At 52.1% G+C, this 14,455-nt stretch overlaps 5 protein-coding genes across 5 annotated transcripts; 2 read left to right on the plus strand and 3 right to left on the minus strand.

The window, feature by feature from the left end:
* Positions 1-362: 362 nt before the first annotated feature.
* On the plus strand, positions 363-2,223 carry CTAM01_10922 (uncharacterized protein; the record flags this gene model as incomplete). The annotated part of the gene is made up of 3 exons (XM_060526934.1): positions 363-750; positions 811-845; positions 907-2,223. The coding sequence occupies 3 exons, from the start codon at positions 363-365 to the stop codon at positions 2,221-2,223; spliced, it is 1,740 nt and encodes a 579-aa protein (XP_060378425.1).
* A 1,350-nt stretch (positions 2,224-3,573) lies between these two features.
* On the minus strand, positions 3,574-4,644 carry CTAM01_10923 (cellulose-growth-specific protein; the record flags this gene model as incomplete). The annotated part of the gene is made up of 1 exon (XM_060526935.1): positions 3,574-4,644. The coding sequence occupies one exon, from the start codon at positions 4,642-4,644 to the stop codon at positions 3,574-3,576; it is 1,071 nt and encodes a 356-aa protein (XP_060378426.1).
* A 904-nt stretch (positions 4,645-5,548) lies between these two features.
* On the minus strand, positions 5,549-6,225 carry CTAM01_10924 (uncharacterized protein; the record flags this gene model as incomplete). The annotated part of the gene is made up of 2 exons (XM_060526936.1): positions 5,549-5,638; positions 5,710-6,225. The coding sequence occupies 2 exons, from the start codon at positions 6,223-6,225 to the stop codon at positions 5,549-5,551; spliced, it is 606 nt and encodes a 201-aa protein (XP_060378427.1).
* Positions 6,226-7,096: 871 nt separating this feature from the next.
* On the minus strand, positions 7,097-11,493 carry CTAM01_10925 (uncharacterized protein; the record flags this gene model as incomplete). The annotated part of the gene is made up of 2 exons (XM_060526937.1): positions 7,097-11,212; positions 11,413-11,493. 2 exons carry the CDS (start codon positions 11,491-11,493, stop codon positions 7,097-7,099), a joined length of 4,197 nt encoding a protein of 1,398 aa, XP_060378428.1.
* Positions 11,494-12,947: 1,454 nt separating this feature from the next.
* Positions 12,948-14,075, plus strand: CTAM01_10926 (uncharacterized protein; the record flags this gene model as incomplete). Its single annotated transcript, XM_060526938.1, has 1 exon — positions 12,948-14,075. One exon carries the CDS (start codon positions 12,948-12,950, stop codon positions 14,073-14,075), a length of 1,128 nt encoding a protein of 375 aa, XP_060378429.1.
* Between the last annotated feature and the right edge of the window lie 380 nt (positions 14,076-14,455).

Below are 14,455 nucleotides of genomic sequence, written 5' to 3' on the forward strand. Positions count from 1 at the left end.
TCAGTAATGTCTTTCATTTTTCCGGCAGAGGACACAAGGGCATCGGGCTCACTGACGAGTCCGATATCGCATCGGCGAAGGGATAAAAAGCAACTATCGTGCGGCTTCTGCCGACAAAGAAAGTACGGCATCTGATGCCTTTATTTCTCCGTTCTCCCCATCAGCTGCTAATCGACTCAAGATTACGATGTGACAGGCGCCAGCCGTGTGGTGCATGCAATGTTCGGGGCATTGGCTCATCATGCTTGTATCCAAGTGATACGAGAAGCCCGATGGTTCCAGCCCCTCCGCGAACCCAACCACAGCTTGATACCAGTCTTGAACTCAGACTCAAGCGCATTGAAGATATAGTACTTTCAAACATGAGATCTAAGACTGTAGAGCAAGATAACGATGCTCAGGACCTAGCTCCGCCGTGCAACACCTCATCACCGGCCCAGCCGGCGGCATCCACTGAGCCAGGCACGATGCATGTCGACTCACAAGGGACCACGTATTTCGCTAGTCCGCACTGGGAAACCATGATGGACGAGATTTCTGATCTAAAAAACGACTTCAGAAAAGCTTACGAAGGAGAATATTTGGTTGAAATTACGGACGTGTCGTCTAGAGCCATGAGCACCACTCCACTCCTGCTCTACGGATCCATGCAGCCAATATCGAAGGAGGCATTGATTTCGGCTTTGCCGGATCGGGACATAGCAGACCGTCTCATCTTTCGATACTTCAGCGAAATCTCTATTCTGCCGGGTAAGAAATCCGCCTTAGGGAGATGGGTGTAATTTTGTCTAAGAGCTCATATCTTGACAGCACGCGTGGTACATCCGTCAACTTTTCTTAAGCAAGTCAGTGATCTGTTGTGGCGTGTTAATGAAGGCGCACTTTCAAACTGACGAGTTCTTACAGTACGAAGAATTCTGGACCAGTCAGACTGCAGTCTCCTTCTCTTGGTTGGGTCTCCTTTACGGAGTACTGAGCCTTTCAGACCTATTCTCCCTGGGACCCGAACATAGACAGTCTCACCCACGGCAGACGTACCTGCAACAATTGGTTCGATGCCTTATTGCTGCGGACTACATTCGTGGAGGACCTTACATTCTGGAAAGCCTCATTCATTACTTCCTGGTGGAGTTCTACCTCAACCCCGTCACTGAGGTTGGCAATTGGATGGTGGCCGGCATCATAGCTCAGCTCGCATTCCGCATGGGATACCACCGGGATCCATCACACTTCCCGCACATCAGCCCTTTTGAAGGCGAGATTCGTCGCAGAGCTTGGGCTACCGTACACATTCTCGATAGCACCATGGCCATGCTCGTCGGCGCGCCGCGGATCATCTCAGATGGCACGTGGAACACGCGACCACCTGGTAACATTCCCGACGCTGACCTCGACCATGGCTGCGCCCAATTGGCAGTGCCTCGCGCAGACAACGAGATGACTGAAGTCTCGTTCCTACTCGCGAGATACAAAATGAGCCTTGCCACGGGGAGGCTAGTTGATCTGAGCTTGACGAACAAGCTAGAATCTTCAGAGGATGTGCGAAATGCTGAAAGTCGACTCGAGACAACATGGGTGTCAATGCCAGAAAGTTTCAAATTCACCTCGCTATCCCACTGTCTGTCAGATAACTCGGTTAGTCTGGCCCATCGGATCATGATTACTTCTCTTTACAATAAGTCTCGAATCATCCTTTACCAGCGTCAATTACGGAAGTTTGCCAGTAAACCCAGGGCGGTTCACGAGGATTGGGTGTCGTCTGCAGGTCATATGTGCCTTGAGGCAGCTCTTGAAATAATCAAGCAGTTGGTTTTTCTAGATATCGAATCACAACCGGGCGGCATGCTGGTGACATTGAGAACCAAAGTATCCGCCCTGGTGATCCATGAGGGTCTTGTCGCCACCGCGGCCTTGAGCATATACCTGTACCATTGTCCGCGCGTTCCACTAGATGGTGAAAACGGATGCGCAACCAAGAGCCCAGAGGTTGAGATGATGCTGAGAAGAAGTTATCAAACATGGTCTCGTTGGGGCAAGTGGTCCGCCGAAGCAAAAAGAGCAACAGAGCTGCTGGATTCGTTATTCCGCAAGCTTGGAGAAGGACCATTGCATGTTGGACTCGACGAAACACACTTACAAATGGATGATATGGAGCTGAACCTTGACTGGGACGCAGACACGCTTGGGGTTTTCTTCCCGCTCCTCGACGGAACCCATGATTGAACAATTTCCTTAACAATACTTAAGGACTACAACTGTATTAATGTTGTATGCATCCTCGTAGGAAAGGGTCGACCGTTCTCAGTCTGAATTTAGTAAACATATATAGAACCTTCTCCTCTCAAGGTCCGCCAATGCTCCGACGTGATCGGCATTCTAACACGCAGTCAACCGTATAGACAACCGTGTAGGCGATTGAGAAGAAGAGAATGGTACGAAGGTGCACGCGCTGAGAACTTGATTCAGACGTAAAGTTTGCATCACCCTTCTCAGCCCATACTTGGTCCCGAAACTGGCATTGAGAGACTTCCAGTGGCTTGAAAGATGTCCTCTTCTTAATTAACAATGAGTAATTGATAATGAGTAGTCCTTGTCGCAGACTTTCACTGAATTCCAGCCATTTTTGTTATATTGTCGTCGGGTTGTCTTCCATAGTTATCGCAGTTCACGCTTATCCGAGTCTTTCCTCCGTATATTCACCCATGAATAGTTTACAAATGAAGTGACAGGTCAACAAAGACTAAAGATAGATTTACCAAGGTCTCTTAGGACTTGAGGCCATAGGATGTTGAAAACCAATCATGTCAAGGAGTGTGAGATAACAGTTAGTAAGCTGCCTAACACACATATATTAGCCAACCCGCAACAGCCAGGGTTCAATAATTTACTCCCTGTAAACTGGTGGAGAAAGTCATACCGAGGCAGGATAAGGAGTCATGAAGGATGAGAAAGGGGCGACAACGTATGCTAGGCAGTCGCGTTGATTATTTCTGGCGTATTCTGGTCGGCAGAGGAATGTTCACGTGTTGCAAGACTTGAGGCCCAGGAGACATTCGTTTGAGAGACGTAGATACAACGAACAAAAAGGACACTCAACAGGATGATGAAACACGACATTTACGAAAAGCATGGCAGGTCGATGGTTTCCAAAGAAGTATTGGAAAGTTGCGTTACGAGGCCATGCGTCTTTGCTAACTACTTAAGGTACCTCATAATGTGAGAGGCTTCTGCAATATGTCACTAAAATTACAAATGCCAGGTAGGGTCGTTCTACTGCTTATCAGTAGGATCTAGCTATCTTAGTAAGGGCTTGATTTTTGATGGAAAAAAGTATAATAATACATTCAGAAGTGGAAAAGAAACGAATTCTAGCCTATTTTCGAGTTTTGGTCTTCAAGGCCTTTGCAGCGAGCCCAGGCACGTCATTGACGTCCAGTGTCTACGTCCGGTAGCGCGGCAACTAAGGTAGGCTGCAGAGGGTACTTTGTCTTTTGCAACTCCCAGCATCGCATGGCTCATGTGTCATCATAGACATAAAGAGCAGAAGAAGGAATTCAACTCTCTGAGACTGGATCAAGCGCTTGCAGTAACGTAAACCGTGCTGATCACTGTGCTTCGTGGTGGGCATCGAGACTTCTTGGAAGTGGTGGTGAAAGGCGCAGCCGTTGCGCTCATAGTCGCGGCTGAGCTGACTGTTGACACCACCAACTCGCTGACCTCGCTCTTCGGGGCCGCTGATCCACTTAAGCCAACCGCAGTCGTAGATGCGTACGAGTACGTCGCGTTGGCAGAAGACACTGCCGCGGAGGCAAGGCTTGTGGGCACGACTACCGCCGCTGAGGACGAAATATCCTGTCCCCCAACTGTGGAAGTGACTGCCGGGAGTGTCCAAGGGGTAGCTGTCGGAGCCACGCTAACACCTTGTGCGGTGACGTTCTCCACAAGAGGCTGGGGCCATCTAGCCGGTCCAGGCATTGTGAAGTTGACGATCCACGGACGGTACATGTAGAACTCGATACCAGGCTCATGGCCGTCGTACAATCCCGGAATCTTGACAGTCGGGCCGGGGACGGCGGTACTGTCGCTCTCAACTTCGATCTGGGCGCAGTTGAAGTAGAACTCCGCACCACCAAAGTCACCAGCTCCATGAACGCCAATGTGCTCGATTCGCATGAGGTACTGCCCAGCGGGCGTCTCCTCAGGCAACTTGAACGTAAAGTTGCCAACGTTGGTGACGCCCCACTCGATGCCTTCGCTGGAGAAGGACTTTGGCCCGAGCTCATAGATCTTGAACCAGTCACCGGAACCGTCGTACTCGCGAACATCACCCGGTGCTTTGGAGAGATAGGCCTGCATGGGACCCGGGTGCTGAATCGTGCCGCCAAAGTTGAGGCCGAAGCCCACTTCGTCGCCCGCCTTGACTTTGTAGACGCCCGTGGTGGCGGCGTGCTCCATGGAACCGGTACGGCATCGGAGGTCGGTGCTGTCGTAGCCGTTCTTAAAAGGCATGTAGCCCGCGCTGTTGTCGCGGACGTATTCGTTGTAGCCGGTGAAGTTGCCGTTGACGATGAGGTGGGGGAAGAAGTAATGAGCAGACGCGCCGGAGGCTGACGCAGCCAGAGCGAGAAAAGTTGAGCTCCGCATGTTGGGCGAGAAATGGAATAAGGAACGGAAAGGCAGATTTGCCAAAGTGCTAGAAAAAAAAGAATGGACTGAGATGTTACGACCCGCGGAAGATGGAAGGACAACACACTGGAGTATGACAGCTCATGTAGCGCCGGCGTTTTCATCACCTTATACTTCGCCATGCTGCCGGCAGGAGTCCGACATCGACTTTGACTGCCGAACGCCGACTTGACGTTTGTAAGTGGGCCAAGCCCATTAGCCCCCGAGTCTAAGATGAACCGGTGGTCCTGTCATCAGGCAAGCTAACGGGACATCCCTTGAACTTTGACGGTCTGTTTCAACGGGCCGGTGGGATGGCGTGGACGAATAGACGCTGCCGTCACCCATGAAATTCTCCGTAGCTATCGGACGTCTGAATGGTCCAACATCACCTTGTCACATTGGCCCTGGTCGAAGGCGTCTACTAGAGTTAGAATGTGTCTAGGAAGCTGTCAACGATAGGGATAATTTACGCGCACTCACCTGAGTGGTGCGGTAGCCCCCTTGCGGCGGGACATGCCTTGGCGCAACCGCAACACTGGGTGCCGGCGGGGATAACAGAAGAGTACATAGCAAACAAAGTCGGACGGATCGTCGATCTTTTATCTACGCGAGGCACGTTAAGAACTAGGATTGAAAGGCGAGTTTTATGGAGTTTCTTGACATATCAATCGCTCAACTCCCCCTGACTCAATTTTGACTCACGCTATTCTGCTTGACATCGCACTCCTCCTCCTCACATCAGCGCCCAAGACCTGAAACCCGAATATTGAAAATCAAAGTCAGACAAAAACTAAAAACCCCCTTTCTGTACTCTTATCAGCAAAAATTATGCAGACAACAAACCTCTCATATTGGAAATCCATGCCCCCTCTCATGTTTCTCACTTCGTGTAGCTGCGCTGATTGGCAAAGATGGTCTGGCCAGCAGCCACAACTGCGTTCTCCCAACCGGGGTGGTGAGATTTATAATGCTATCCATGCTGTTAGCTGATTTGTTCTCACAAGGAGTTTGAATTCAAAGGGGAAGTGAAAAGCAACTTACTCTCTTGAGGCGATCCGTCGTCGTGTAGCCCAAGCCACATCCCAGCACACATCGGTTCGTCTTGCGTTCCTCGAGGCTTGCAACACGGTCAGACTTTACCTTGGTATCCTTCCGGGGAGTATTCCTAGTCTTGATTGAGCCTTTACCGCTGCGGGGATTTTTCTTCCCAGAGCCCTCAAAGTCCGAGTCTGAGGAGCTGGAGTTCTTCCTGGGTGGTTGGGGAGGAATGTCGTCTCTCACAAAGTCATCTGGGTCCGAAGTGTCATCTGAATCTTGTTCCTCGGGTTGTACAGCACCACCATCGTCCAAGTCCATCGGGTCCGGAGAGGGGTGTGTACCTTCTACTTGCGCCTGCGCATGCCCCCGAGCAATTTGGACGATAATATCTCCCATAGCGTCGATAGTCGCTCTTTGTACATCTTCCCAGTTCTCGACGTCTTCGCGGTTGTAGAAGTCGATCAAAAAGTTTGAAACGAGGTGTTGAATCTCGGGACGGCTAAGGAACGGTGGCGCCATCGCTGTAGTCAACTTAGTAGATATCAAGTTTGTGGGTAGGTTGTTTGTTGGGATTTGGGGTATACTGAACTTTGTCTGTTGTCAAGTTGTCGGTGATCGGCTGTGCTGGGATGATGATGATGTTGTATTTCAATCGACGTTGGAAAGGATGAAGACGAAATAAGTATTCTCCCAATGACGGGCAGGGAGGCTTGAGGGCCAGTCAATAGTGTTGAACTCAAAGCTAGCAATTTTCAGAACAATGCCATCGATATTACAAAGACCTGTTTTTGTTCTCAACCTTGGACAATGTCACAATAGTCGAGGTCTCTACCTCGTTGGTCATTAAATAAAGGCGATCATTTCATTCACAAAGGGAGTTCGAACAGCGAGACAGAGTCTTTGAGGACGCATTATCATTGACCAGTTGATATCGCATCACTGGTGAAAGCCAACAAAGCATTGTAAGAATTCGCAAATTTCATCCGCATCTACACTCTATTTCCTTCTACCAATCATGCCGGAAATTTAAATTCTCTCGGTCGTAGAACAAGCGCCAGCCGGAGCTCAGTCTCCCATCGTAGCTTACCTTGATATTTACCCCTTGCCGATGGTAGTCTGGGGTAGATCCAAGGTCTGCAAAACAAGGAGATACTTTACTAGTGTACTTGGGCCCGGCTCTGCTTCTTTTACTGCTCATGACGAGATTCCTTTGTATTTTATGTGAATACGATGGCAGTAATTACGGATTGATTCAAGTACCTTACTTGAGCCCGAATCGACGTGGTACTACATGTACAGATTGCTTACATCTAAATATTGTCACTCAAAGAAGACTCCTGTAGCCGATATGGGCCACTCATAATAGCACAGCTGAATCTCATTCACGATTCTACTGATAATCCCATGGATCATCGCCCCAGTCGTCTCCAGAGTAGTCCACAGCAGCTTTCTTCGTCCACTTGTTCTGAGCAGCGGGACCTTGATCTACAGGAACGGTGCTGACGGTAGTCTTTGGCTGAGGCTTCGAGAACAGAGGCGGGACAGTCAATTCGTTGTCTGCGAGCGCCTTGGTATCAGGAGGACGCCCCTCAAGAGTCGGCCGGGCCGATTGAGTGGTGTGGCCGAGATTGTGCGGTACGGGTTGCTCTCGAGTTGGCTGAGCAGCATGCCGCTCAACTGTGACAAGCTGCGGCTTTAGTACCGGCTGTGCTTGGGCTTCAGATACGTCCATTGTCGAAACAGAAGCAGCGTCTGAGAGATTATCCATATGGTCCATCGGTGAACCTGAAGGCAGTACCAAGCCTCCGGGTGGCACGCTGGCTGAACGTTGTTGAATCTGTTCCCCGGTCATGGAGTGTCCTTGAGCTTGAGAGATAGACTGAGAGGTTGGCCCTGTAGGTAGAGACGCGTTGCTCTGAACCGGGAAATTCTGGCGAACTGGTGCTTGCTGAAGACTGCTAGTGTTTGGAGTGAAGGCCTGGTTACTCGAAGATTCTGGCCTACTTAACAGGGCAAATGGCGTATATTGGGCGTTGGGCACATTGCTTGGTTGTCCAGACATGACTGGCACCGCTTGTTGGCTTAATCTCGGATCTGTTGATACGCCGGCAGCCATAAGGTTTCCCGACACCGAAACTGTCGGAGGAGGTGCACCATGCATCGGCTGTTGAGCTATCGGGATTCCTTGTGGTGGCGGCGGGGCCTTATGAAGGGCACCGGACTTGCTAGAGCCTCCTTTCTTGAACTTGGACAGCCAGCCCCCCTTTTCCTTTCCGTTTGCCGAATGTTGCATGACGGGCGGGGTTGATCCGGGGCGCATTGCGCTTGACTGAGGTAGTCCTGCAATGTTGACTGTAGCTTGATCTGGTGGGGTGTTACTCGCCACTGGACAGTAAGCTGGATGGGGAGCGAAACTCGATTCAGAAGTATACCCTCGGGTATTTGGGGAAATTCGTCCTCCTGAGGGATTAGGAGCAGAGTTCATCACACTTTCGATCTCGTTGTGCTCGTGAATAGGGTGAAGTAGATGACCGGGAGACCTTATAGGCGTGGAAGGGCTCATTGGGCCAAGACCTTGTTGGGGAGGCAGAGTTACTGTGGGACGAGATGGGCGATTTGTCAGTGTCACGGGTTGGCGGTTATCATCGGTTGGGTATGGTGGTTGTGAAGTGAGTACGGGCTTGGCTCCTGAGGCTGGACTACTAGATTGTCCTGATTGCATCCCCATAGGATGCACTGAATACGGCCTTGAAATGCCATGAGCAGCCTCAGCAGCACTAGTGCCGCTTGTCTCCCAATGCACCGAGTCGAAATGAGGCCGCGTTTGGCCTTGAATCTGATCTGACAACTCGTACCTTTCTGGCTGCGATTGCTGAGACGCCGGTAGCGCTGTTTGGCTCGCCGTGCTACCAGGCGGCAGAGAGTGACGGCGATTCGACGAAGGGGTGTAAGTTTCGCGAGAAGTCTGAGACTCCATGACTTGATTGGGATGAGCCGTGGCCACCGATGATACTGGAATCTTCCCTGGTCGAGCTGGAGGAGCTTGGCTCTCTGCGAATTTGTAGGCCTGCCGGGAATTCTCTATTGTCGTCGGCGCAGCAGAGGGACCAGAAGTTGATGCTGTCCTCAAACCTGCGGTACCGAACCCAGCACCGGACTGTGAGGAATAAGAGTTCGAGTTTGCACCATGGAAGAAGCCGGAAGAATGGCGTCTTCCGTCGCTCTCCAACGGTGATGGAGTTTGGAGGGGAACTGATGACTGGCTGCCTGTCGGGGGCCCAAGGGACGAGACCTCGCTTGAAGCATACGACGTCTGCCGAGGTCGTCCCCCGTCTGGTCTAGAGTCATATCCTTGCGTATCATCGCGAGGGTAGTCTATCGATGTTCGGTGTAGAGCGGAAGATGGTTGTTGGCGAATTTCACTCTGGGCTCGCGGACGCTGAAGGAAGGCGGGTGCAGATGGGGTGTTCGTTGCAGGAAGCTGCCCGCTTTGGTTTGCTATTCCATACTGGTCTTGCGATGACTGAATAGGCGTCGTCTCGGGTCGTTGAACTTGCGGGCCTTGGCGACTAGAAGATGTCTGCGAGATTGTGGCGGAGGAGGAAAAAGCTTGAGTGTTGTCTTGATGAGACGGTGAAGGTGCCTTCTGGCTTGCGAGACCTGGTTGGAATGCCGCGTATTGCGTTTCCTTGCCCATCCCTTTCTTGCCTGGACTATCAGAAGATGCTGACTGCGGGAGCGACGGGTCCTGGGCTCTGCTCTGTGGCTGTCCTCTTGCTGGCTTCAGCACTGATGGGAAGTGTTGCAGAGGCCCCTGTGTGACGAGACCTGAAGTTTGACTGGCTGTGCCGGGGGCTCTTTGGTAATTGGCGGGAGGGCTTGGGGCTTGAGACGAGTCCATGGGAACTTTGGGCGGCAGCTGAGGAGGCTTGAGAACAGAGGGCATACTTGTCTGGTCGAACTTGTTTCGTGGGCCCATCATTAGGGACCCATCCCGAGCAAGGGAATTACGATGTTCTCGGGGTTTGTAGTCAGTCGTGCTCGATTGCTCTGTAGCTATACTGCTGACTGCTCCGGGTACATAAGGGTGGTATTGAGTCTGCTTGCCCGCCGACTTGGAAGGCTTTCTTTTGATGTTGAAAGGACCACTTCCGCTCGGAGTTGGTGAGGGGCTTTGCGTTGGTTGCGGCGCCGGCGGAGGCACCACCTCTGGCAGAGAGTGATCAGGAGTTGTGATCCCTGTACCTAAATCGCGTCGAGGTCCCTGAGATGCTGTAGATCTCCGAGAGGGTGATGAATTTTGCGGCCTAGATCCGGTTCCAAAAGTAGCGCCGTAGAGGGCTGCATCACTCATGTTCGTCTGATGTAGCAAATCGTGGGTAGACTGAGCAGATGGCGGCTTTGCCTCCGCCGGACTCGTCCGCTCTGGTAACTCGGCAATACCCAGGGCGGCGAAATTCGTCTCGATGGGTGCTAGCACTGCTGTGTCGGCCATCTCAACCGGGTCAGGGTGGGTTTCGATGTGAGCTGGCGCCGTGTGCTCCGTTGCCATTTCGGCCATGGTACCCACTGGGTCCCATGGCGGACTGTAGAAATTGGCTGAGAATCCAGGCCGAGGCTTTTCAACTGAATCGAGGAGCGGAACGCCAGGTGAGGGTGGGAGGGCCTGGCTGGGATCCGGGCTGGTATTAGTGTTGACGTTGAGAGGCTGCTCTGCAGTAGTCGTCTCTGGCCGTGCCTCGGACGTAGCTTCAGCCCCTTGCACAGGGACACTGTTGACGATAGAGGGTGTATTGGTCTCGCTTTGTAGCGGCGATACGCCCGACTTCATACTGGCAACATCGAGCATCGCATGGTTCTTGGTACTGCTGCCTTCGCCGCTTTCACCAACATTCGGCCTACCCAATGCCTCCTCGCGATCGTCCTCGTCAGCTTCCGGACTGATGTCGTCGTAGGCGCCGGGGCCAAGGTACATGAAGTTCTCGGGCTGGAAGAAGAAGCCGTCGCTATCGTCATCGTCATTGCTCATGGGTCCTCCAAAACCACTTCGACTCATACCAAAGTCGGACATGGGTCCGCCAGTAGCGCGCATCTTGGATGTTGGATTGGCATCGGTCGTGGTTCGTCTTTTGAGCTGTTGTTGGCTCTCAAGCTTCTCCTCGGGGGCAAGCTCGGGGGCTGGTGAAAAGCAATCGACAAAGTCTGGAAACTCGTCGCCCTCTTTCGGGAAGTGAAATTGGACATGGCCGTTGGGCTTGTAGCGGTAGAACCAGCGGGAGCCATCATAGTCCCATTCCCAACCGGAGGGGAGGGCCGCCATGATGCCCGAGGCGACGAGTGTTCTCGCTCTGGGGAGATGTGGGATCGTAGAGCCTCGAGAATCTGGAGGGGTTCCCTTCGTAGGACTTCGGGCAGAGTCGCAATCTGATTGGCAGACACAACCAACAGCACTGTTGGGTGGTTTCGGACGGGCGAGGTCCGATTCTCGGAGTATTTGATTGTGAGCCTACTGCGGGGATCTCGTTGATGTTGCGGATAGCGGTTCGAAGAGCTCGTCGTCAAGCAGGGTGACGAAGGTTCATAGCCGCGTCAAGGTTGTTCGCGATGGCGACACGACATGGTCGCGGTGAGAGAGAAAGGGGAAGAGGGGAGAGAACGTGGCGCCAGGCGTTGTTTTTCTGCGACATGGCTTCGATGGCATAGCACCTGGGCAAGGTAATAAACGGTGGCAGAGAGGTGCGAATAGGTGACTAGACTAGATTGAGCTGCAGTGCGGCTGAGCTGCATGGGCGTGGGCGTTGTCTCTGTCTGTCTTTTCGAGGATGTGTGTGATGAGAGAGGAATGGAGCGGGCAGCTACAGATAGTGTACCGCAGTACATTGAAGCCCAGGCAACGAACTACCTCACCTAGTTGCTCCCTTCAAGTTCCCTGTAGGGTACGGGGTACAAGGTGCAGGTCACTCCACCCCCGATGCGGCTTGGCTTTATTTTTAGGGGTCTTTGGGGTCCATTGGGCCTTGCCCGGGGGTGTCTTCGGTGCTTGGGTAGCATCCCCCGGACCGCTTCAGCAGGGTCTGTGTGGTGATGGTGGCTGATCTCCGGCAATCTGCCCTGTTCTATTGGACAACGACGTTTGCTGACTGTGCATCCTGTTCGACCTCTACATCTCGGACTCCTTGATTACTAACTTCCGACTCACACATCTGCCTAATACGACAGCATCAAAGGATGATTCTGAGAGTTCATGGTGTTTGGAGCTGGAAAAACGAGGATTAAGAAATGATTTCTATGATTACTGTTACCCTGTTTAGTGCCTTGAAGATCCGACCTCCCTCGACAGCCAATGGTAGCTTGAGAGAGAGGCATCACCCAGTCGTCAAGGTCCATCCCTGTTTAAGCTCCAGTCGCGAATGCCATCCCATGAACCGACCGATGGAACAAGGCACTACCCGGCATTCCACGTGTCACGAAGCTTCAAGGAATCATTTGGGAGTGCATGAGGTGCACTCGCCGTTTCCAGTTCAGAAGCCAAAGGGTCATCCCGAATGCCACCTTCTTCCCGATCAGATCCAAAGCTGAGTCACCATGGGAGCTTTCAAAGGGGAATGTGTAAGGTAATAGTCTCAATCTTTCTGAGAATGCCATGAGAAGAACGGTTGCTGTCACCTTTGCTCTGCCCTTCCTGCTTCAGGCGACCGAGTTTCTGGCAGCGCCATCGTGGCTTCAAGTTTGCCATCCCCAAGCGAAGCATCATCATGTACAGACTGTACCCATCGTGCCAGGAAGGGGCCGAGGATACTGTCACCGTTGCTTCTCTAATGGAATTCTGACCTCCGCTTCTCCTTCCTTCCTTCCTTCTTACTCTTGCTCTGAGTCCTTGGTTTCTGAGGGGAGTTACCACTCAGTCACAACGTGGTCACTTACACGCCAAGTGTCAGGTACTGTGTCTACTTCTTTCCCATAGCAAGAACCTCCAAGGCTCAAACATTGATGGACGGAAAGAAGAAGTTTCAACTCATTGGGCCCTCCTTCCGCCTTCCAGCTGCTCTTCTAGAGTTTCTCTGCCATTCGCGGTACACTTCCTGTTGCTCACTTCCATCTTCTCTTCTCTGTCTCTTCTTCAACACCTCAACAGCACCACAAATCTTGGACCGAAACCTCATCACCTCGAAACTTCAATCCTCTCTTTCTTGGTTCTGTCCTATTGTCCGTCTTTACCTTGGTTTTCTTCCCTCAGCAAGATGACTTTCTCACGCACTCTCAAGGCCTTTACGGTCATATCTTCCCTGAACCCTTTCAATCTGCACCGCCACGCCCCGAGCAACGCTGACCAGAACCTGGTTCTAGCTGACTGCGGCATTGGCTCTAACCCAGAGAACCTAACCTGGTCCACATCCCGCCAGATGAACTGGTATAAAGGTGCCATCTGGTCCACTCCAGCCGAGACCGACCCTGCTCCTCCTGACATGGTTGTCGAGATGCCCTACAATGACGGCAAATATCCCTGGAACTACGAGGGTGCCTCTGCAACCTTTTCAAACGGCGATACCTGGTCTGCCTGGATCGAAGACGGCACCCCAGAGCTCTTGCGTGCCGGGAAGGCCATGAGCACCAAGGACGGCGGTACCACCCTCTGGTGTTACACCTATCGCGGACGCCCTATCAGTATGAGCGCTTCCGGCAACTCTACCTGCATCTCAGCTTTCATCTGCAACCACCTTGAGAACGGTCCAACTCCTTGGGCCAGACTTCCTGGCGTCTGGGTTCCTACGGACAACGGAACCGTCTCAACAGGTGGTACCAACAAGCCCTCGGCTGAAGGAAGAACTCTTAGCGTCAAGGTCGAGGTCAGCCCTCGCCCTGCCATCTGGTACGGCACCATTGCCCATTTCCTGAGCAGCATCCTCTTCACCACAGACGGCTATTGCAGTCCTTACCCTTTCTCGAACCGTCTCAACTCGACCGTCACGGCCCATTGCCAAGGCACCAACGCTACTCCCCTCAACTTTCTGCCTGTCTTCTTCAACGCACTCAAGAACCTTGGTACCGTCCCAGGCTCTGATGGCTACTTCGTCTACAATCATGGGCCAGCCCCCTTTGCCAATGACACCTCTGACGACACCCTCACCCTACCGGCAACTTTCAATCTCACAGCATATGACATGGCTACCGGAGAGCTCAAGGGCTTCATTGGGTACGAGATACAGTGGCCGGAGCCCGGTATGGGAATCCACTGCAGCGAGTGCAACGCCACCAAATTCAACGACGAATACAACACCGCCATTGCCTCCGCTTTTGACGTACTTTACCCTGCGTACTCCGAGGTCGTCATCGAAAGCAACTGTACTTTTGCTATACTGTGTTGGTAACATTGTTGCTTGGAGCTTGTCCCTATGATATGACGTTTTGTTGCTGTATCGATATGGATGGGGTCGATCTTATGACGTGTATGGCTCAAGGTCGAGCTTGAAGTCTGCTTATCATAAGGTAGAAGTGAAGGGTTGGGAACAATGCGAGATACTGGGAGGAGCGGTTCAACAAACGGCCCTTCGGACGAGCAAACCTTATAGTATTGTTTCCAAGGCCTCATGTATATCATAGACCTCAAATCAAGCATCATATCAAAATTTTCGCATTGAACTTTTAACGAAAGCGTTCGTTAGCTTGCTTTCATGGCGATGTTTCAGTGGTCTCCCCGCTCTACTCTCCCTGAGTTGCCGATGTATAAGGGCTGCATACCTTTCCACAG

This window comes from Colletotrichum tamarilloi (assembly GCF_030869305.1).
Source record: "Colletotrichum tamarilloi strain Tom-12 chromosome Unknown Scaffold_54.1, whole genome shotgun sequence".
In the NCBI taxonomy this organism is placed as follows: Eukaryota; Fungi; Ascomycota; class Sordariomycetes; order Glomerellales; family Glomerellaceae; genus Colletotrichum; species Colletotrichum tamarilloi.